This window comes from Odontesthes bonariensis, chromosome 18 (genome assembly GCF_027942865.1).
Source record: "Odontesthes bonariensis isolate fOdoBon6 chromosome 18, fOdoBon6.hap1, whole genome shotgun sequence".
NCBI classification, from domain to species: domain Eukaryota; kingdom Metazoa; phylum Chordata; class Actinopteri; order Atheriniformes; family Atherinopsidae; genus Odontesthes; species Odontesthes bonariensis.
Window position 1 is genome coordinate 17,541,369 of NC_134523.1, and position 24,381 is coordinate 17,565,749.

At 40.3% G+C, this 24,381-nt stretch overlaps 1 protein-coding gene across 5 annotated transcripts in view; it reads left to right on the forward strand.

Annotated features, from left to right (window-relative positions):
* The window catches only part of LOC142367399 (RNA-binding motif, single-stranded-interacting protein 3), a 290,810-nt gene that overhangs the window by 192,438 nt on the left and 73,991 nt on the right, over positions 1-24,381 (forward strand). For all 5 annotated transcript variants that reach the window (XM_075449363.1, XM_075449359.1, XM_075449362.1 and 2 more), the window contains one exon: positions 20,911-21,068. In XM_075449363.1, coding sequence (XP_075305478.1) covers positions 20,911-21,068 — 158 coding nt within the window. The remainder of the gene's footprint in view (positions 1-20,910; positions 21,069-24,381) is intronic.

Sequence of the window (24,381 nt, forward strand, 5' to 3'; positions counted from 1 at the left end):
TCTTCCTGGCGCCCACCCTCCCCCTCTGTCTCTCTTCTTCTCTTCATCGCTCCCTCTTTTCAAGATCTTACATTTTTACTAAAGTCCCCTTCTCTCTGTTATCATTCCACCAGAGGCTCTCAAAAGGAGCTTTGATATTGAAAGTAGGCTAGGAATGAAAGGCAAGAGTTTAGGAGAATATAAATGCTGGGGGTCTTTTTTAGGAGAAGAGATCTTCCAGTTAACGAACACCTCGTGCACCAGCATTTTCTGCATTGCTGACTTTTTTTTTCATTTTTTTGTGTCTTGATGTGACAAAGTATGGATGAAAATGAGTGAAATTTTAGTCTTTTTTATTGACATCACTCAACTGAGGTTGATGAAATATTGTGACAGTCATGGCAAACCAGTATGTACATTTTATATAGAAAAGCTTGATGCACGCTCAACAATATTTCAAATCCGAAAGAACAGAAAGCAGCAGTTTACTAAAGTAAACTAGCTTTTTGTATGTGACAAGTGGCTTTCTTGTTGGAAATAGGATGATATCATGTTGAAAAGGGCATGTTTCCTGGTTCCTTTGTTGTTTGTTTTTTTCTTTATGCTCTATCTGGGAAAGATGCAGCTAGCTAACACAGTTACTGTGTCATCACGGATCAGACTAACCAAAGTCTAATGTACTTGTCAATATTTGCCACTCCAGCACATTTGTGATGGCACCCTGCTAAGAATCCTGCTGTGAACTTGTGTTGGAACTAAGAGTCGGCATCCCATGGCTATCTCCTACTCCCACTCACTCTCTCTGTGTGGTATTTTCTCTCCATCAAAAACAATGGCTTAATTCTATCCCTTCTTGTGGCCCAATATGCAACTTAGGGTCTCCAGTATTCCCACCAACTGCTTCTGCCCGCAATGATAGTCGACCAGTTCGTCCTGGTCTAAACACATACAGTGCACTGAGCCTTTGCAAACAGTTCCACTCATCACTAATGAGTCCCTGGAGGGTTGTACCCTGCAATCGCTCTTTTCAGAGACCATTAAAGCCAGTGTGCCTTCAAAGAGTTGGGTGAAACCATTACCATAACTAAGGTCTGCTACCTGCCGGGGTAGCTTTAGACATTAGCAAAACTGCAGTTTGCTAATGGGACTGAATGGACTTGACTTGGGAGCTGGAGCCCTGGGATCTGTGGAAGTTCATATCCTGGAGTCTGGACTTCTTTTTGCTCAAATATTTGCTTTGATGTCTCACTTGATGGGAGACTAAGATAATGGCTGTACTCTGAGTACACTGCTAAGCAGTGTTTACTTTCTTCTTATTTCTGTTCTATTAATTCTACTCCAGTTTTTGTTATCATCCTCTGCTTCTCCAAGGTCACTGCTCATGATGCAGAAAAATCTATGACTAATTAAAAACTCATCACCTCGGTGATGGAAAGATAATATGATAAAAAAAAAAAAGTATATTTACACTAAAAAAACCGAGAGCTAAAATCTGTGGCACCGTGGTGGTGCTACTAATTTGCCTGTATCCTCTGCCAACTGACACAATGTGCTGAGGCAAATGTCAAGTTAATGCAGGCAGTCACCCATCAAGTAGGTTAAATTAAATGCTAGGCAGCGGTGTGGAAGTCCCAGTGGTAGTTGTCTCTCCTCCAATCCCGGTGAGGTTTCTCTTTCTGTGATGGCTGAAGGAGGGTGCAAGGGTTCTTATACCCCACTATCATCCACTCAGATCCTGCTGAATCTGGCAGGTGTTGGACCCACAGGAGCTCTGGCTTTTCTCATAATGCCCCAGACCCCTGCGGGAGTTGTCAGTCTGCTCAACTACATCTCTGCTCTTTCTTGTCTGTGACTTCAAAAGTCATACTGCACACAATACTAGACACAGAGCTTATGATACAATACATAAGTGTAAGATTGTATCATATAAATTGGCTTAAATAGTCTTTAGTCTTATTTGATTATGGAAATAATATCCAAACAATGCATTCAACTTATAATCATACGTTAGTTTGTTAAGAAAAAGTCATTTTCAAACATTTTTTTCAGTAGTTTCCATTTTATTTCATGACATCCATTCACAACAATTACTGTCACAGTATAGAGGGCTTACTTATTGAGGACATTTGATGCAAAGGAAAAGTGCTCAGTGTGCTGTTGTTTTTACTGCAGCCACTGAAGGGAAATCTGATCTATCAGTGCCAAATAAGACCTTTATGGGAAGTAATGTGGGGAGGTTTACTGGCCTTTGCACCACTGGCCAGATAGATCATCAAAGATGCCCATCTCCAATTTGCTCAATCTGTCTTCAGCCCTCTTAAACCAGCTTGTTGAACAAATACACCAATTTTTCAACAATGGGTTGTGTATTTTCTACCATACTGAAGAGGCAATTTCCTTTGCCGCTCAAGTGGTGGTTGTCTTCTGCCTCTTTGTTCAATTAGAGGGGGTGGGGGAACTGGAGGGTTGAAGCAATACTTCTGGTCAAAATAAAAGCTTTTGGCCAAGACATCATGTCATCCATCTCTTAGTAAATGATACATCTTCCTCTTACAGCCGCCCGAATGACCTTGTTTGTGTGGCCCTGTTAGTGGTGAGGCAGTCTGGGAGAAGGAGTCTGGAAATGAGTCTGGTCATTGTCTGGAGATGCAGGCAAGCACACACAGTAAGACGTAGAAAAAAGCAGAGAGAGGGACAAGCCGAACAGGCACTGGTCTCATATTCGACCTACCTACTGCTTTCATCAGGGAGGCACAGTGGCACCTTGCATCTGATCAGCCAGACACTCATTAGACCTGACCTTGAACGGCAACATTACAAAACAACATTGACATTAAGAGGGGGGAAAAAAAACACACAGTAAATAGGCACGCTGGAATTCCATGTGAAGGCGGAAGCTGTAATTCCTCCCGTAAACATTTTCTCAGAGAATTAAGGTTTTGGTTGGAAGGAAGATTAATATGGGGCAAAGAGAGCGTGCCAGCGAAAAGCAGGCTAGTGGAATTTAATGAGTTTTATGTTTCGGCTGGGGAGACCACTTGCACCACGCTAATTACGCTCTGTAACAAACTGAGATCTGGGGAGCATCGCAGGAAGGCAACGGCTCTGAGCAGTCCGACCAGAAAGAAGCAGGCAAAACAAAAACGCTGCATACACACATTTAAAGCCCACATGGACAAATGGAATGAGTGTGGGAGACCGAGACGGAGGTATCCTTACAGTATTCTCCAAGCCCTCCCCGATTGCCACCCCCATGTTAAGACTGATGAGATGTTGCAGAGATAGTGTTTGAAGCTGAAGAACGAGCCCATCCATCAGGATCTCCAGACACGGTGTGCAGACTCCGGTGGTACAAACTGATTTGCGTAGAGACGGTGGGATTGACAGGATAATTGAATCAACCTCTGTTGACTTCTTGCAGTTCCAGCTCTTTAACTAAATAAACAGAGAACAAATATGCACATCCTCACACGGAAAAGAAGAGCATGAAATGCCACACTGCCCCCTTTTGATGAGGAGGCCAGCTGCAGAATTGGATCCCTTGGGATGTGGTGTAAATGAGGAAGTTCCAACTCTTGAAGCAGGAGTGCATCTCATTCCTTCATTAAGCTCCCAGTGCCTGCAGGGAATCTAACTCTCTTCCCATGCATCAGTGGACTCAGTGCACAAACAGCAAACAATCAGGCTGACTTTCAACTGTGACTTTCAGAAGAATGAAACCACCCTCGCCTCCCTTTCTTCTTGTCCCCCCTTGCTCTTATTCTCTTTCACCCTCTCTGCCACAGTCTCTTTCAACTTAGAGGAAAAATTTGCTTCTGGCACAGTTTAAATGAAACTTGCCCTCTTACAGATGGTTTCTAACCTTTAATATTCTGGCCCTTTGTTGGCAAGTGTGTATCCAACTTTCATCATGCAATATATGTCATTATCACCCTGTGGACTTCTAACCCTCACTATGAAATGTTTGTGTATTGCTCTACCCAAAGCCAAAGCTACTGTCGTATAAAGAGACCGAAACTTTTACACATTATTGTACATAAATCATGCGGCTGTAATTTGAATGCCTTCTCAAACTCACTTCACATCCATTACCTTACCTGACATCATACTTCTGGTATTGCCAACATATGACAGTATTCAGACGCTGTCAGGCACTGAAATTTGTTTTTGTGTTTACAGCTGAATTCTGCCAGTTTTATTAAAGCCAGAGTGGCCGAATGCGTGACTGCAGACCTCGTCCTCAGTCATGCCTCCCTACTGTCTCGTGCTCTCTCTGCCAGCTGATTTTCCCGTGCGGAAAAGCCCCATAGCCCCGTCTGCATTCTTTTCCAATTAAACCAGCATCATCTGATTCCAATTACTCTAATTATAGCACCAGGGTTGTGAGTGAGAAGGGAGAAAGAGGCAGAGGGAGACAGAAAAATGGAGTAAGTGTGTGAAAGCAAGAAGTGAACATGGTGAGCCTTCACACTTTAGAGAGCAGAAATGTAAGTGTAGCCAGGGAGCCTTAAGGCCACTCCAGTGGCAACAACAACAACAGTAACCAACAACAAAAAGAGCTCGCAACATTACAGCAACAGCTGCAAAGATTTTGCTAACATTAGCTGTTGTTGGTAATGGTGGAAACACATGATAGTGACAGATCGTGTAATCGCTCTGCACATACTTAACAAGGTCAGGCTAATGGAAGGACATGGGTGTTGTTAATCACACTATGACGTGATGAACAATAATCCCCTCGGTTTGTCTTGTAAAAGGACGTCATTTAACAAATCCCTTCTTTCTCTCTAAAGTCATGTTTGACACCTGCAAGTCCCCGCAGCAATCTCTAATGACCTTACACAGAATGACACCTTCCATAAGCTACTGAGCCAACAATGCTGCAGGTTATCGTGTTGGTTTTCACAGCAGGCTGCCCAGAACGAGATGCCAGGGTGCTGGACTGCACTGTTCTTAAAGATCTGTTCAGAGATGGCAAACGCATTTCTCTCTCTGTAAGACTCCATTTGTGCTGTTGTGTGTCTCAACACCTCTGTTCTGCTCTGGAAACACCTTCTTTTTACTAAGGGCTTAGAGACAATACAAACCAGAGCATTTACTTCTTGCATTTAATAATTTTAGACATCCTGAAGGCGTGTTTATTCCACACATTTACAATGTGGGAAATTCACCTGCCTATGTAAGTAAGTAAGAGCAAACACACAGTTAACATGCATTTCCTGTCATTGGGTAGGGATGAAAGTATCATTTGACAGTTGTGACATCAAACGTCAAACATCATGTTATGATGCAGACGCTCATAAGGAAAGCCAGTATTTCTTACTTGCTCTCTAACGTTGCTGTTTGTTCGGTGGTCTTGTGCAGTGGAGCTTACATTTGCTCCCTGAATGCTTATTGATTTGTTTTTAGGGTCTATTAACTGATTTTGGTACGGTCTCACATACTTGATAAAAGCAAAAGATCTTAACAACTGTATTGACGGTGGCACTCGCTGTGAGTAATCCTCTTGAGTGGCAGCAGTGGTGTCAAAAGTACACACATTTGTTACTTAAGTAGAAGTATAGATACTGCAGTTTAAAAACACTCTGGTAAAAGTTGAAGTATCAACTTGACCTCTTTACTCAAGTAAAAGTGAAAAAGTATGTGCTCCAAAACCTACTTAAAGTATAAAAGTATAAAGTAACCTTTAAATAAAAAAATAATATATATATTTTTTTTTAAATAACCACACAAAAAGGTAGATGCCACTATATGAATTGCAAGCTTAATTTGAAAACTGATTAGTTCTACACGTGGGTCTTGGGTGTGCAGAGTTTGCATTGCATTTTTCACGAGTCATTTTTGCACCCGACTATTTCGAAAAATTCTTTGAGATAGGGCCAAGGATGAGGAAGGTCTTGTTGGTCTCCGTCTCCATCTCCCGATACGCTCTCGTCTGTGTCCGACCTTTCAGACATTTCGCCATCTTTTTCTGAATCTGACATTGTGGCGTGGCACACACTTCGCGCAGCTTCGCGTTTGCAGTTTGTAGAACACCTGCTTGCTTCTGACAAATGCCGATTTCCTTGTGTGTCAGCACAAATTTGACGAATAGCCTAACTGATGAGTGTTTGCGTTATATGATTCATCCAATTACACTCGTTCTCACTAGGTGTGGATGGCGCCAATGATCTGTATTGGATGGCGCACATGACGTGAAATACATAAACATTAAACCAAGAGTTAAAGAAAAAAAAACTGAAGCCAAGAGTAACGAGGCTGTTTGTTTTGAAAATGTAAGGAATAGAAAGTACAGATACTTGTGTGAAAATGTAATGAGTAGAAGTCAGAAGTAGGCAGAAAAATAAGTAATGGAGTAAAGTACAGATACCTAAAAAGTGTACTTAAGTACAGTAACGAAGTATTTGTACTTCGTTACTTGACACCTCTGAGTGGCAGTGATAGATGATGGTGGGAATTTAGACTCAGACTTGCAAGGACACATGTGACGATTAATTATCTGAAGATATAATGCCAAAATGGACATGAGATGACTTTTTATGGGATTTTCTTTTTCTCCTCTCCCTACTGGTCCAATTTGACCTCTGAATAAGTTGACCCTCTTTCATCTTGCAGTATGCATGTCGGTCACGCATTTCACTTTCCAGTCTACAGTCTGGCATGTTGTCATGTGGACACTGATGTCCCTGTCTCTGCTGCCATGACCCATGATATCTGTCTGAAGCTTTTTTGCTCTTGGCTCTCAAAGCAAGGACTCCCTCTCCTGATAACAGCCCTCGCTCCTTCCCTCCCACCGTCTTTACACTTCTTACTGCTGTGATCTCTCTTAACTTTTTGTTTTACTGTCTTTTAATGCATTTTCAAAACATTCACTTTTCTGCCACATTTGTACATTCAATATATTTTTTCACTTAAAAAACTTGAGGAAACCTTTTTTTTTCAGCCATATGAGAAAGGTATATTGAAAAGGCCGGAATCAAGAATCACTTTTATTTTTTCAAAGCCAGTAGCCTGCATGAGATGTTACAATATTTGATGTCCGAAGCAGACTTTGTCATATTAAAGGCTGACAAAGTTAGGAGGAAGGAGAGCTGGTGGAAAGTTATAGGAATATTTTTAGGTTTCTTTTCCATGTGGGACTATTATTTATTCATACTTTAGTCTTGGAGAATGCAATTTCAGTCCTTTCTGAATCTTTCGTGACACCCTTACTTTTTCAGTTTCACTCCAACACACTGTTCAATTAGATTCAAGCTTAAAAAAACTGTTTTAGAAACAAAAAATTGTTGTTCGGAATAAGGAAAAATGGAGGCTTAACTTGAAATACACTCTTTCACAACATTTATCCTAAATTAATAATATATCCTAATATAGTAGCCTAACACCAAGAGACCCTCAAAAAACAGGCATGTGATGCTCCGGGAGTCAGATCGGATTGCAACAGGCATACCAGCCTAAGGCTTTTTTTTAAACTGCAATCGTTTTTTTTAATTTACAAGTGAAAAAAAAGCGTTCCGAGTATATTGTTTCAGTGTATCATGTTATAGCAATAACAGGTTGAAAGTGTGTTATTTTTAGATTTCTCAATGAAAAATAATAATAAGTTTTTGGTTTACTTTTAATAAACTGGCAATGTGGAACATGCTTTTGACACTCAGCCGATTCCGCAGCGTCGGCCTGATGTATGTAAGCACACACTGATGCAGGGCTGAGTCACCTCACTCCTGCATGTGTGAAATAACTAGGAGGGTTAACAGCTCATTACCGCAGGAAAGTATGATAGAAATTGTTAGTGGTGCAGAAACTGTAACTTTTTAAAACCAGAAACGAACCCCCCCCCCCCCCCCCCCCCCCAGCTATCCTGATTTTCACTTTTTAATTTACTCTTCCAAGTTTACATAGGAAGGGACTGGTGAAGCAGCTGAACTCTGTGGGAAACCCTAGTTGGGTCGTTAGTTTGCTTCCACTGTATCATTAGTGTCCGTAACAAACACATTATCACCCACTGTAGCACTTCTTTTCCAGGCCATTTAGGGTGATAATTAGACTGTAACAACCAACCGTCCCTTTCATTTAGGTCATCTGCTGTTAATGTCACCCTCACTGATGTAGACACTGGATTGGCTTTGAGTTCAAAAACTAAATATTCTGTTGGGTCAACTGATTTACTCAGCAAAGGGAAGTTTTTGTTGTTTGTTTGTAATGGTTTTTGGTAGTTCTTTCCTTTCACTGATTCTAAAGCCTTAAATGTATGACATCATTAACATCAGCATAATTGCATTTTCTCAAACACACCTCTTATTTAGACCAGATTTCCATTCTCTTTTTTACTTCCACATCAGATTGCTGCTTCTAATTCAAACATGACATATTGGAAACCACATCGTGTCTCATTTAATGTCAAAGCCATTTCATCATCATCGGAATATTTATGCTAAAGCTCAGTTATAAATTTATACGCTTTAATTAGAGCCAAGGGGAAGCTCAATATGGGAAAATATAAAACATGTGAATTTGTGTAATTTAATGTGATATGTTGCAGTCTGTATATGCCCAATCATCTTTGATCAAAGTATGCATATTTTCCCCCGACATCATAATTACGTAGTAAAAGTTTTTTTGTTTCTTTTTTGTTCTGAGATTTTTGGCCTGAGAAACAAAAACATGGATGTCATCATGCTCAAATAAATAACAGATGAGATAACTGGTCATCAACGCATCATCATAACTAGTTTGGAAGACCCGTCTGTCACTTCTGGAAACATAACCACATTTGAAACATTCAACATGTAAGTAAACAAACATATATATTGCTGAATTAAATGTTCTGCTCAAGTTCAAGAGGAACGTGTCTGAAAGAATACATTAAAACGACTGTTATTACAAAACACATTTAAATGAGGAAGTAATCAGCATACAAATTGCGGCTCTCAAAAACCTGTGTTTTGTGATTGAAAAAGAACTAATACTCCTCCACATCACTGTTTCGTAATCGAAAATCATTGCATCAGCTCCACCGCTGAACCTGAGTGATTTCACATAAATGTTGATTTGTTCTGAGTGGCTTTCCCCACGCTCAACACTTCCATTATTGCTTTTTTATTACTTTTCTTGTTGCTGTTTTCCATTGAGAAATAATTCTGTAATAAATATTTCAATATTTCTGCTGTTTCTCGCCTCCATTGTGTGTTCATTTCTCCGTACAGATGTGACGGAGTTAGGCAGAGTATTTCTGTCGCTGGTAGACATATGATGTTCACATCGCTGCTTAGTTTCACGTGGCAGTCGTAGTGTTCCCCGGTGAGTAGTGTCACATTAAGGAATAACAAATGAGTCCATGACCCAGGGTAGTTACTCAGGGTGTGTTTGTGGAGTAGGAAAACAGCATATGCTATTTGCTTTGCAGTAGATTCATAAGTGAAAATTGCATTGTGCCTCCATTTGGAGAGCAGGTGATGGAGTGTGGAGGGAAACAAAGAGATTGTCGCTCTCCTGGTTTCTGATGATGCTATACCATTCTGCTGAAAGGCTCACACATAGTAGTTGTCATCTTAATACCAAATCTGACTTGTCAACATATTGTATGTGACTACACTGAAAAGGAGCTGTAATGATGCACAACTGTGTGCAAGTGCTTGTGTATTAGTAAAAGTTGTCGATGCATGTTGAAGGGCATGCATTAGACTTTGCATTCCTTACTATCTGTAAACTTTGATCCTCTAACCCAGTCTGTCTGCTGAGCACATTCCTCCCACAGACATGTGCCTCCTGTTGAAGTCACTTAACATCCACTGCCACGGCTCATTTGACCCATGCACCGTGACGATAACATGTATGACAATTTTATGGCGCGGTAAACCCCGTTGAGGGCACTTCTGAGGAATGCATGTGGCTCTGAGAACAGCATGCACTGGATGAAATAGCCTCTCTGAAGTGGAGATGGAACTGTGGTATGTTGGAAACACATGGGACTTTTAGGTTTTTAAGTGCATAGGTCAATGTGCAGTGTTCCTGTGATCTTGGGAGTCTAACCGTGGTTCCAAATCCTTTTTTGTCTGGTGATATTCAGCAGCTCAAAACAGCCCAGGATGGTTCAAGTACTTGCCCACCATGATCCTTTCACGGAGACAGTACCCTCAGGAAATTGTTGAACTGTTATCCATGATAGAAAAACCACCGTGGCTGTGGTCCTGATTTAAATTTGTGATCATTTAAATGTTTATGTTTGATTTATCCATTTTCTATGAACTTTAGTCTGTTTAGTGTTTGTAAAACACTGTTTAAACAGTCAAACCTCTCACTTTTGAATTTGTTTATCAGTTTATCCCTATATCTGTTGATGTATTCCACCTTAATGCAAATGTAGATGTGGATGTTCCATATTTTCATAAAGCTGTAGTTGCTGTTCTGTGGCAACTGCAGACCAAGGAGCATAGATCCTCAGATTTTGCTCTTGGACAGCAACATTGACTATAAAAATATGGATTAAAGCTGTTTGTACAAGAGCCTGTCTTTGTACAAGAAAGTTGGGACAGGACCATGTTTACCCATCCCCTTCTTTTAAAAACAGTCTAGAAACTAACCAGTTCCTGGACCTTCGGGAGAGGATTGTTGTCCCTTTCTTGTCTGATGTAGGATTCTAGCAGCTCAACAGTTCTGGATATTCTTTATCGTAGTTTATGCCTGGACCCTTACTACGAAGCCATGCTGTTATAATAAATGTATTTAGCATTATTTTGCTGAAAAATGTGTTGTTGTTTTTTTTTAGATGGAACAAATGTTGCTCAACAACTCAACAACTGAGTGCTGATAAAAAGCTGGATGTTCCCTCTCCTCTTTAGTTGGGTCCATGATTTGCAAAAGGATTTTCACATTTTTATTTGTATGACTACAGAACAGTTTTCCACTTTGCCTCAGTCCATCAGTCCTCAGAGATTTCTGGAAGTGTTCCTGAGCCAATGCAGTAAATCCATGACAGAATCATGCCTGTTTTTAATGCACTGCTGCAAATTCATGGGCGTCCAATACTGATAATTAGCTGTGTCCCTTCAAATTATTTTTTTGGGACGATTGGAGAGAGTCTGTCCAAGCAAATATCTGTGCTCATTTTTGCTTAGCAGTTTGAGCATATGATCTGTTGCGTTTAGTATTCTACTCCCTCTCATTAACAGTAAAGTAAGTGTTATCAGATGTGTTAGAGGAAGGAAATGAGTGGATTTCTCTATCAGTGGTTTGAAAAACAGACATTCAGACAGTCTTCAACTGTTGGCTTGAGGGTAAACTCTTCCATAAGCAACAGACACCCATAATTTACAGATAAAGTGGACTGCCTGCATCTGCCAATAGAGCCCCCTATATTGGTCAGTAGTGGAAATCAAATAGTTCACCACCCTTTAACACCCCTGCACACATTCACCATCTCCCAATCCATCCCACCCCAAAACCAAAACCTTCACTGCCACTCTCAGCCTCCACATGATGTCAGCCAGGAGGAATTCAATCTCAGAAATGATATCATGAATGATGCATAAGACAGAAAAATGCATTTACCCTGGCGACAACACAATGAACTGTTGTTGCAAACACCATAATGGAAAAATACGAAGGTTACGCTGATGAAAATGCATTATGAAACCAGGAAGACATTTGTGAATGTTGACTACTCCTGAGCTGAGGGAGCATGGGCAAGGACCAGTTTCTAAGGAAGTATGAATTTGTCTTGTCTGAGGAACCATAGCAAAAAGTATACCTGCATGCATGTTTGCCTGCCTACTTAAATGTGAATGAGTTTTGTCTTCTTTCAGAGGAGCACGGGGGTAAAGCTGGCGTGCCCATCTTCCATGTTAATAATGGATTTTTGATATGAGCTCCACATGAAATTTTAATCTCTGGAATATTAGCTCACCGAGGGAGATACAAAATCAAATCACAGGGTCGTGATTAAGCAGGTGAAGCCCATATCGACCCATTTAAATTCACATTAACCCAGCATCAAAATGTATGAGCCATGACATTGATGGCAGACATAATTTAGTGGTGTTATGTCTGTTTTGCAAAGTAAAGGTGTGATCAATTCATCACACACCTGCAAAAGAGAGAAAATGAGGCATGATGTGATACTTTTAGGGTTCTGAGAAATGTGAAAGGATATGCCTTGTGACGTTCTCGGTTTCACATGGTCAGTAATATAAAAAGCAAACAAATGATCTATATTGTATAACAAAGGCTGACCTGATTTAGGTTACCCTTTGGGGCCATAGACACTTATTGTTGTCAAACCCTGTTAAAACAGATCTGTGAGTCTTAACATTTCATCTTCCTTCATTACAGTCAGTCCGTGGGCCATAATACTTAATCTCTAATAATCCATGGTGCTATAAATAGTTAATCCAAATAGTTACAAACTGTTTAAGGGAATATCAGATCAATCAAATCTACTTCATGAAGACATTTTTCTTCTGCCAAACTGCTGTAGTTGGTGTGCTGACAGTACATTGTGTAACAACCAAGAGACAGCAATACAACAAGACAAATCACATAAGGCAAACAGAGTATAAAAAGTCAAATAAATTTTGATCTGATGAACAAAAAGATGCAACAAACTAATTTGATCAAACTTGGCAATGAAATCTAAGGACCAAATTGTGAGATGTGTTTGCAAAAAAGTCCAAGGGCTATTAAGTTAGTGGCCAAATAAATAAGTATTTTTAATTTTGTCATGTCATGGACATAGGGATGAATGAGAGCTGAGGCGGCTGATCTTACACTGCAGGCTCTTTAACATGAGACTGAAGGCAGAGGACAGTATGTGAGAAGGGTCATTAGGGATACTTTGTGCAAGTCTGAGCACTGTACCTTTGTAAATTGTCTGAGTGATGGATGGCCTCAATCATCCATCATCTTTAAAGCTTATTGGTGTGCTATGTTCTATGTTTTTTATTCTTTATTTTAGCCAGACAGTAACGATGCCAAACTATAATGCCAAGTCATATCTGATGGTAATTTCTAGTAGAGCAGTGTAAATGATCAAAATGACATCAGTGCTCACACCAAACAGTCTAAATCTACAACCTTGTCATCAATGGTCGAACATCATGTCCTTGGCATTAGATGAGCCTTCTTATGCTCCAGTGCTGGCAACACCCGTAGCTTGAGGATTTGGGATTTCTGTGATTTATTTGATATCCCAAAAAAAGTTTTTTTCCCCATAGCTGGGCAGTAAATTTTCTAGTCTTAACAAATATTCATGGGAATATCCCAAATTATGAAATGATCAAGGAATGACATTCGGCCAGCTTCACAGTGAGACCATGACGCCCTGTGAAACATTTTTCAACTCAGGCGCAGAGGGAGAGATTGTGATCATATGAACCACATAAGAACTGGTAACACAAATAATGTTTGTCCATCTTAAAGCTGAGGTGACTACTGATGTTCTTTGCTTAAGGGGTGAGGATGTGTGTAAGGCATCAAAACTTGCCTTGTCAACTGTTATGGCTACAACGTTGTCTTCTATTAGAATTAGCTTTAATGGAGGAATATAATTATGTTTAATACATTTCTGATAAATGTCTTCAAAGTTTTCAAGGCATCTGAGTGTTCTAGTAGGCATAGCTATTCAGTCCACCAGGTGGTAGTTTTAGTTTGTTGAATTTATGTCTTTTCAGCAGATCTTTAAAAAGATTGATTTCTTCAGTGTGTGAAAAATGATCTGGGGGTTAAATGCTTCTGGCACGAATGTGTTGGATATGAGCTAGCTCATTGTTGTCTTTTGTCTTTTCATGAGTTATTGGCATTAGGAACAAAATAAAACCCCAAACTTTGCTAGTTAACTTCAGCAGTGTTTCTTGTTAAGGCTCTGTAAGTTTTGGTAGAGAGCGACAAAAAGTCACAGTTCTTCAAAGTTGCAAAATAGTGTTTTTGGCACGCATATGGATCAACATACTAAAAGCGATCTTAGTGCCACAGCACTGTGCTTTATTTATGAGTCATGTTTACCAACTTCTCCAACAGAAAGCAGCCCCACCTGAGAGAATAAGTGAAGCAAAGCCCCACTACTGTGTTAGCGTACTCAAAGGCTCAATAATATATCACCCACTTTAGTTCCTTACACAGCATCTATCATCTCAGCATAACACAGGAAGCTGGAAAGCCATTTTCCATAAGCGATAATAGGACATAGATTGACAATGTGTGCGTGTTTGTGTGTACAATCCCACATCGGCCTGTGTTTGTTTGTGTGACTTCGCAACGACGAGATGCAGTTCAGTGAAGGAGCTTTGTGTGTAATTATGTGAGTGAATGAGCATAGGTCTTAAAACCAAACTAAACACCTCAGTGCCTCAGGGTGCCCGGGCACACAACGTTGTCATTGGTTTGAATTGGACTCATGGGAAGAATACTGTGGCTGAATGATGTGATGTATTAAGGTGTGCTCTGCAGCTATGTATGGTGATTTGTAAGACTTTTATCGAATCGGCTAACATTGTATTCCAAATGGAACACCGCATGAACGAGGTGAATCTCTAATCTTTTGCCCCTGAGCTTCATACTGTTTATCTTTAGTATCTTGTGGAAAAAATGTCAACAACTTTGTGCCCTGTGACTAACTTCAAGTGGTTCTCTGCTTTGAAAACAATAGAGAAAGGTTAATTAATGGGCATTTCCTTTCCTACCTTCAGTTGGTGAGTCAGTAATCCTGTTGCAGCTACAAAGACTGATCAATCGTGAGCGTCCTGATGCAGAGAAAATAAATAATTGACCAGTTTTGCAGCTTACGGCTTAGTTGATTATGGATCAGGAAAACAAACTGTCGATACAAAACAGTAGGTGATGTGTTTTTGAGACAATTCTTCTGATAAAGTGTGTGTGTATAACACAATATGTGTAGTAAGAAAGTGGCTCTTCTGTTTTCTGATATGAAGTATTATGCTGAGACCCTAACCCTATACAACATGCTACTTTGCATTCGTATGAAAGATGCACTGATCTGACCAATCTACATTAAGTACAACGATCATGTCTACATTTTTAAGGACAGCTCTTCTCCATCTGTTGATATTAATCCAATTAAGGATATATTTTGGATATGGTGTTTACATTGTTGCACTCACAAAAACCCAGGCCATGCAACATCAGACCCAACTGGCATATGTCACCAAAAGCTGTAGAAAACCCAGCAGTATGGGGGAGTGCTGAAAAGACATTATTCATGGTTTGGATAAAATGAACCTGAACCTGTATGTTCTACTATCAACAAAGCATTGTCACTGTGTCCAACACACCGGAATACGTTGATCTAACAAACATCTACATCATTAGAGGAAAATTCCAATCATCCTCCGATGGTCTTCTAATAACTTCACATGCAGAAATCTGACTTGTTATGCACTGATTCATGTTCATTCATTCATTCATGTTATTTGCTAACATTTCGGAAACTACCCGAAGATTCATATAACATTTTTATAGAAGAAGAACTTCTTTCTTCTTAATTGCTATCACGCCTAGAGGTATACCTATCAGAGTGATTATAAAGTGGCAATACTGCCCATTAACATGATTCAAATTAGAGGAAAGATGCTATCTGTACCAGAAAAAATAAATTGGGTATTGTAGTGTTTATTAAGCTCTTACAAGTGTATGCCTTCAAGGTAAATTTGCTGTTTAATCCTCTGCCAGTGTCCACTTATTCCATTACTATTAAAACCATGCTTAAATGGCAGGGTTTTTTTTAGGTTGTTTGTTCAGATATAGTGGTAATTGGATTGGATATGTCTGCCCCGGGTGATGGCACAAACCGCCTCACAGCCCTGTGTTTTCGGCAGAAGGTTCGAATCTGAAATGTTGATTTCCTCAGCCCCCCAGCGAGCAGCAGAAGGACCTCACACATTACCAGCTTGCGCTCTTGTTGTCTTTCCTTTGTGGTGTAACACGCTGTTCTGTGATTGAGCATGTCTGGGTTAGAGATATTCATGCATTTGTTGGTTTATAATGTGTGTTTGCATATGTAAGCGTGTCTTCAAGGACGTGTATCAGATTCAGAAGGCAACGAACCCACAAAGTTTCACCATCTGTCTGTAAAGTCTGATGAATCGATAATGTAAAGTTCACACTTTAAATCGAACATATTTCCTGTGCAGAAAAATGTTTTGTGTCTAAAGTAGCATAGATGAATAAGCTGCTATTTGGGAGAATGACCATGAAGCCCTCTGTACTCACGTGGTGGAAAGTTTCCTGCAGTCTGGTTTTGCTAACATCTTACGGGAACTGTAAATGTCTGCTCTAAACAAACTGCCATTCGGACAAGCTGCAATATGAAGTCTTGACATTTTAGTGCCACAGAGGCAGATTGGTAGCATGTTGAGGAAGCATCTGACAACAACTTGTACAAGAAGGAAAAATACAGTGATTCAGCCATCCGCTCATGAGTGGAAACAGAAGCTGTTGGGAGGCACTTATCAAAGGGGCAGCGCGCTGCCTGGATAACTTTTCATGCTGTTGTCTGACCAGCTGACAGAATGATAGACCCTTTGTGGTGTTACCTTGTTGTTTCTAAATTCTCTGACTCCTCCCAAATTAAATTTAAGCTTTTGAAGTGAGCTCACCCTCCCTCCACTTTTCATCCTTGAACCCCCTTACTTCTTCCTTCCACTTGGTTGGCCTGCTTGTCTTTTTAAATGCATTCTGCAGACTCAGGCTCCCAAAGCAAGATCTGAGATCCTCAACCTATATAGAAGAAAACAGGAACACTCCCTCTGGCATCTGCAAACTTGTCAGCAACCCATCCTCACAGCAGCAGAAGCACAGCAACTACAGCTTCCTTACAATTTTCTCCAAACAGTCAACACATAGCCCATTGTCTTTGACTTTAATTGTTTTCTTTCAGGCTGCTGGTTAGTTGCACAACAGGCCAGAGTGGCATACCTGAGGGTAGTGAGTAATGTGTTGTTATAGCAAGGATTGACAAGCTGGTTGAGTTTGTATCTATGCTTAAAGGAGCAGCCAAAAGCCCTGTAGTGCCAATTACACATATAGCTCTTATCTCATCAGCAAGCTGAATGGAGAGGAGAAAGATGCACGAATGAAGGGCTGAGGAGACGAGAGATTGCAACAGTCACAGGGAAGGTATGGCAAGCAAGACTGGAATAGACTGATGCAAGAAAGTAAAAGAAGTGGAAGAAATTAAAAAGAAATGGAGGAACGTTTGAAAATTGAGAACAAAAGACTATGGAGGAGTTACATGGTATAAAAAAGGGAGGGAAAAGACAGTAAAGAGGTAAAAGGGTCTAATATATATAGTGAAACCAAAGAGGGATGTGTTTTAAGCGAGTGAGGGCAACTCCCAGCCTCTAAACAGCTTTGGATGCAGTGCCCTTCAGTCAAGACACATATCTGTCTTTAACTTTTATCAGTTAAAGGGGTGTAGCCCTGAGAGCCCCATAGGCACAACGAGAGACTTCTAGCGGTTGACGTCTCTTTTCCCTCAAGCGTTGTCAAAAGGCAACAAGGGCTTCCTTTAATGTGTTATATCTGCCTGTCATGTCAGCTGCCTCAATCTCTCTGTCTCTTCAGCTGTCTTTTCTTACCTTTTCAATCTTTAACCTTCTGCTCGTGAACCGTGATTCAAATCCTCGCCTTTTTTTTTTTATATTTCTTTTTTTTTTTTTTTTTACTAATACTCCCCCTCCCCAGTTGCATGGTAATGTTCTCCAAAATTACAGTGAGATAAACAGAGCAGGGAGTCGAAATGAAATAACTGCTACGGGGCTGTCAGCTCTAGCGAGGGGGCCATCCGTCAGCAGGAAATGACACGTCGTTCACCCCCACCCGTCCGTACCTCCTTCTGTCACACACGCAGTTGGATCCCTCCTGTCCTCCTGGTGGCAAGGTGAAGGAATTATGCTCATCAAAGCCCCAGCGCAGCCTGGAGCCTTTCCATTAACCTTCTACAACACTGGTCAATGCCGAGGGGACAGACACTACCAGCCATCACACACACATGAGAAGCAGGCGTGCTTACTCTTCTTGGAAACATATACCCATAAAGCAAAAAAGGTTTCTACACACATTCACGAGTTTTTCAGTATAAACTGTACCTTTAATGGAATAAAAGCACATACATAATTACTTTGAGATTGGATACACACAGTTACACACAAGCGCACACACCTCAATTACCTTTTCATTCATATCCTGACAGCAGAGCATGTGCAAAGGCTGACATTAAAGGAAATTAAATCTCCTCATGGAATGGGCCAGCCCGTCTCACCTCCTGTCAAAATACTCCAATTTCCACTCCTCTCCCTAACCTTCTCATCTGGGTATTTAGGGCTTTGTGGTGCAGAACGTCATCAAAGAGAAAAGTTAGCGAGGCGGCCGTGCGTAGAGGAGGACCTTCCCGTGATAATCCTCGCTGCAAACGAAGCGCTCTACAATTAGCCCACGCACCCAAATTACTGCTTCACATTCTAGCACACTCGTCCACTGTGCATGCTGTTTCGTGCTTATTGGAGAAAGTGCTTTCATTGAAGCACGCGCACACACACACACACACACTCTCTTATCATTGGCTTAGCCCAATGAGAGAGTGAGTCAGTCAGTTAACTCTTTGATCCAGACTTCTTTTCTGCATTCAAATATGAAGCCTATCTGACATAATCCTGAAAAACACCGGCTCACACAACCAGTGAAACTCAAAAGGAAAGCACAGCTGCAAGGCTCTCAAGGGACTTTGCAGGAGAGTGACACATGTACAGTAGATTTTTACAGGCCGATTTAATTAAGCCTCATTCACAGGCAAATCCTGTGTTATACAAACTCTTCTGAGCTTTTTGTCACATGGCTCACACATTCTAAAGCACTCAAATGCAACCAACATGCAGAGGAAGGAGAGGTTTAGTTAGGTAATCAGGTTCCTGGTTAAAGGAGAAAAAGCCATGGTCTCAGACACCAGCTTCCTCCCAAAGGTTTTAATCAGATCAAACTTGTCCTGTCTGATAAGGCAGCTAATTAATCAGGGACTAGTCCTTTCCTCTGACAGATGGAAAGATGGAGGCAGGACACTGGTGGAGACACTTCCTCTCCTCCTCCCTAACTTCTTCCTCCATTGTCAATGTGAAGCACAACAAGAGACATCGTGAGACATCGTTGTCGGTGGTGAATCTCGGTCTTTAATCATTCTGTCTTTAAGATCGTATCTATGTAGCCCGCAACTGAAGAAGATGACAGACTTCTGAATTTTAGACTTACCGAAGGAGCTGTTTACAGTACTGCATGTGAATATCAAATATTATTTCTGAGATCAAATCAACTCATTTCAAAGCAGGATTTTTACAGGGCTGCTTGGGATTTAGACAGAAAGAAAAATAAAATCTTCTCTGCAGATTGTCTTTGATTTTGTGTCAGTAGCCAAGTCTCTTATTTACCCTTGCTTCTGTTCTTCACTTGTCTTGTTGCCAGTTTTTAAAGTGCATGAGACTTGCCCGATCCAACTTATCCACTCATAGACTAATGGAACATTTTTCTTTTGTTTTTTGTATAATGTTGTAAATTTTATGGATGTATATGGAGAATTGCTGTTGTTATTGTTAATAGATTAGGCTGCCTTCCTTATAATTAGATTGTAGACCATTGCACAGATTATTGCCTTTCTACATGATGATATTTCTTTTTAAGTCCATTCAATACTCACATTATTGATCTGAACTAATATGAGAGGCTGTTATGTCAGATCAGATGGAAGTCCACTTTAATTGTGGACTTTACATTGTACACATTTAAACTACAGTTCAAAATGACAGAACGAAGATCTATTCAAAAGATCTATTCTATTTAATCTTTTTATTTTGGCCTAATGATAAATTGACTGTAAGAAATTTAAACTGACCCCAAATTCTGAATATAATAAGATTCATAAAGTTAAGGTTGGCAGTTTCCACCCTCTTTTGTCTGCAAAGAGGGAGTAAATCACATCAAAATGATTATTCTCTTTACCCGTTTTATTATACTGGCTGGTAACCACACCATAGATAGCTTTCAGTCGTATTGCATTTGCCCTTGACTTGTGATGGTCCTGGCTGCTGCTCAGTAAAAGGTTTGGAGATGTGACTCTGAAACAGAGAGACTCTGGCTGGCTGCCTGATTGGATGAGTCACCTACTACCTGGAGGAAGGATGGATTGAATGTGATTTAGAAAGTTTGTGAAGTACTCTAATGTGCTTACGGCTTGCAGCATTATAAATACATAATTAGCAATAAGGATGGCATTTCATGCTTAATTTAGAGACTGACTGGCTTGAAACACAGATAGATGCATACTGTTATGACTTATATTGTGATGGCTCAGTGACTGATTGACTGGTGGGGCTGTCTCAAGCTGTTCTACTGTGGCGCTCACTGAGCACCCTCTGCTACCTCAGGCTCAGCCAACCACCAGCTGTGCAGCCTATTCTAGCGAGCAGCAACCCCTGGGCACTACACTGAAAACACTGTTGTACAATATGTCTTTGTCTTTATCTTCATCTTCAAACTTGATACAGCTTTTATAAATATGAGCATTATGCAAGATTGTTAGATGGACCTGCACAGTCATGATACTTTCCACTCACATAAATCCATAACGTAACCGACACACTCGATCACACACACACAGAGTCACAGTGAATTATTGATATATCCATAATGCATTTGATTAGATGAACATGTTTTTGTCTCAAAGGTCAAATGCCATGTGGCTTTATCCAAGAGTTTGGTTGCTCAGGTTGTAGTATTGCAACATATTACGGGATTATGCAAAGCTGATTCATACTCAACAGTTACTACAATTTATAAAGATGCCTTTTTTTTAATTCAGTTTTTTCTCCTTTCCCCCATCTGTCATCTGTGTCATCTTCTTCCTGCGCTCTGCCCCTCAACTTCCGTGCCCCGCAGCAACAAGAGCAAGACCCCACCAACCTGTACATCTCCAACCTGCCAGTGTCCATGGATGAGCAGGAGCTGGAGAATATGCTGAAGCCTCTGGGTCACGTCATCTCTACAAGGATACTGAGGGATGCCAATGGGGTCAGCAGAGGAGTCGGCTTCGCCAGGTAAACGATGATAATTAAAAAAAATGTGACAAACCCGTTCCCTTAGTCCCTACATGTTGCATGGGGTTAGCTTGAAAAACTGTTGCATCTGCCTTTATACCTTTATGTCGACACATACCTTTCAAATTCTACCACTTTTTTGGGGGTTTATATCTAAAATGATAATAAACAAAATGGAGATAAACCTCCAAACACACAATTATCAAGGTATTTTTTAAACATAGGAAAGCTTTCTCTGGAGCCATAGAATATACCGCACAACTGTTGTCACAGGTTAGTTGTATTCTTTCTAATCAGTTAACAAAAGATTTTTAAAAGAGACTTATTCACTCTTAAAAAAGACACGAGCTCAGGTGATATCTTTCTTCTCTTAGCCTGTTTTACTTTGCATACCGTTGCATCATTGTTTCAGTGCATATGTGCATACATCCCTGTTAACTGATGCTTGTGTCTATATATGCACAAACATTCAGTATAGTCACTGCTGCTGTATTTCCAAAACCAAGTCCATAACTGAACAGTTTATTTCTTTTTCTACTTACAAAAGTTTCCACTTCAGTTTGTTAATCCCCCAAAGTCATAAACCGTCCTGTCCTTGTGCTCGACAGCAGCCACCAGCCTCTCATTTTTCTCCACACATTCCTCCCTGTTTACCCAGAGGAGGCCGCCGATGACCACACAACCGCCATCTTGCAGGGATTTTTCTTAATCACCTGCTCTGGCTGAACTCCTCTCCTATTCCCTCCTCTATTACCAGAGGTTAAAGCAGGACAGACAAGCACACACAAACAGGTTGTTACGCACAAATCTGAGCATATGCACAAATAGGCCTCTACACACCTGTGCATATGTACACAAGCGAGTGCATGTGCACATATCACAACACACATTAAAAAGCAGACTCTCACCTGTACTCGCTCAGACAGTTAGGCAGCCTCCTGCAGACCAACAAGCAGAGCACAGCAACAACCTGCCACAGGCCACCTGCTCAAGCAGCCCTCAGTGGAGGGAGGAAGAGGCATGATGGAAAGGGAGAGCAGGGAAGGCCGAGAGACGTGAGTGTGAAACATTGGTCAGGTAGAAAGAACTAATCATAGAGGTTATTAGAAAAAGAAAGGGAAGGTGATACGGCAGAGACGATGACAAGTCATTATGAGACAGAAATATTGGAGAATAGAAAGTGAAAGGAGTGAGCGTGGTCAGGGTGGAAGAAGGAGTGACAATTAGAAAGATATGGATGGATCACGAAATGAAATAGAGTTTCGAAACGTGTCTGAAAGGAAAAAAAATCCAAAAAGAAAACCATCCAAAGAAGACAAAACAAAGCAATGTATTTTAGGAAATGTAGAACTCCCATTAGCTGTGTCAACAGACAGACAGACAGACAGACAGGCAGCTGCTGAGGGTTGGACTGTGAGGGGCATTAGAGAGAGTAAACTGAGCTAAGTGTTTGTGGGCTGATCCATTACTGTTATCAGAGCCCATTACTCCAGCCCCAGCACTAATCATTGCAGACAGCAGCACCTGATGCCATTAACCAGCAGCACACATAGAAAACCCAGCCTGCCCTACAGTCTACCTGTCTGACTCTCTAACTGACTGGCTACCCAAAAACCCTGACTGACTGGTTTGTTTCCCTGTGATTGTCTCCGAGCCTTTTATACTCTTTGCCTGTTGGCCTGTTTTCTACCTGTTGTACTGCTGGAGAAAATAAAAGAGAGATGGTATTGAGGAGGGAATAAATACCCAGGTGTGGTTGTGAGTAGAATTATTAAAAACAGGAAATGCTGGGATATGCTCAGCATTAACAATTCTAGTCAGATAATAAGTAAATAACTCTGGAGCTGGATGATGCATTCTGTATTATTGTCAGAGGCTTTTTATAGGGAAAACAGAAACATCTCAAATCAACCTTCAGATAATCTCAAAACAGCTTTTGTTTTGATAATGGAGATCATAACCACATAAAAAATCATTCCATGCAAGGTCTTTTAGCTTTGATAAAACAAAGAGAACAAAGATGCCGCCTAATGTAAAAGTGTTGTGGAGCTGTAACTGACATGTTTGTGTGTCTGTGAAGAGGTCTTTGTGAGTGAACCACGATGAGGACACACGTATCATATGCAAGCATAAACACTGTATATTCGGTTTTCTTTAGTTAAGCTTAAAACCTGCGAAACAAAAAATTTATAAAACATTCCAGCAAGTTATAATGTCATGAAAGGGGTACTCTGTATCAGTTTATAGAAAAGAAACACCTCGCCCACTTGTTTAGATTAATTCATTTTACCTCTACTAGAGCATTGGGGTATTATTTACCAAGTTCAAACTCTTTCACGGATGCTGTGTCAGATTTACAATTTTTACCCAAATGACTGAAAGGTAGGGGTTTAGAGAGGCTGCTTGTTAATGTTGTATACCTGTTATTTTGCTTCTGAGGACACAGTTTTGCTCGTCAACAGGGCTAGATTTGCACCCAAAAATGGCTGAAAAAACACAGTGAAAGGTCAAATTGTAAAAATACATTTCACAAAAAGTATTGATCATGACAAGGATTAGGTCCAAGGATTAGATGTCTAATGAGCATGTGTGAAATATACGATTTAATTGCAATACAAATGTAATTGTTTTTATTAGTAGTAATCAACCCGGGAAGTTTTGTGATGAAGAATTTAACTTGCGCACATATCAAACAACTGTTTTACTTGATTGTTTCCTTATTTGTATATGTGCGTACCAGTGTTCTTTTGTGTAATTTGCTGTGTATATGTTTAATTATTTTACTATTTCTTTATTTATTGACCGAACAAATTTGACCTTTTCATACCACAAATATTTGATTTAAAGTAGCAGGACAAATGGTTCCTGGACATCGTTCATTCTATACTTTGTTGATATGTAAGAGAAATGCTCCATAGTGCAGAGCACATATTTGTCCCTGCAAGAGAGATGATGCAGTCCATATGCAACAAAGCATCATTTTTTCTCCTTTCTGTAGAAGATCAAATAAAAGGAAATAATTCCTCTATCTTTTTTTCTACATCATTGAAATGAATCTTTCATTAAGTACATGGAATGACCCATAATACTTGGAATTTTGGAGTTATGGAGAACAAATGAGAAAGCTCATGCACATTTCCTTTTTTATATCGTATTTAATTTAGTATCTCATTAAGATTAAAATTGTCTTTCTAAAAGACACAGCTGCAGCGTTGTTGGCTGCTTACAAACATCCATGCAAATGATATTTACTTAAGATTTAGACAAAGGTCAAGAGTCATCGTGAAGTGTCAAAGCAAATTCATTCAAAGTA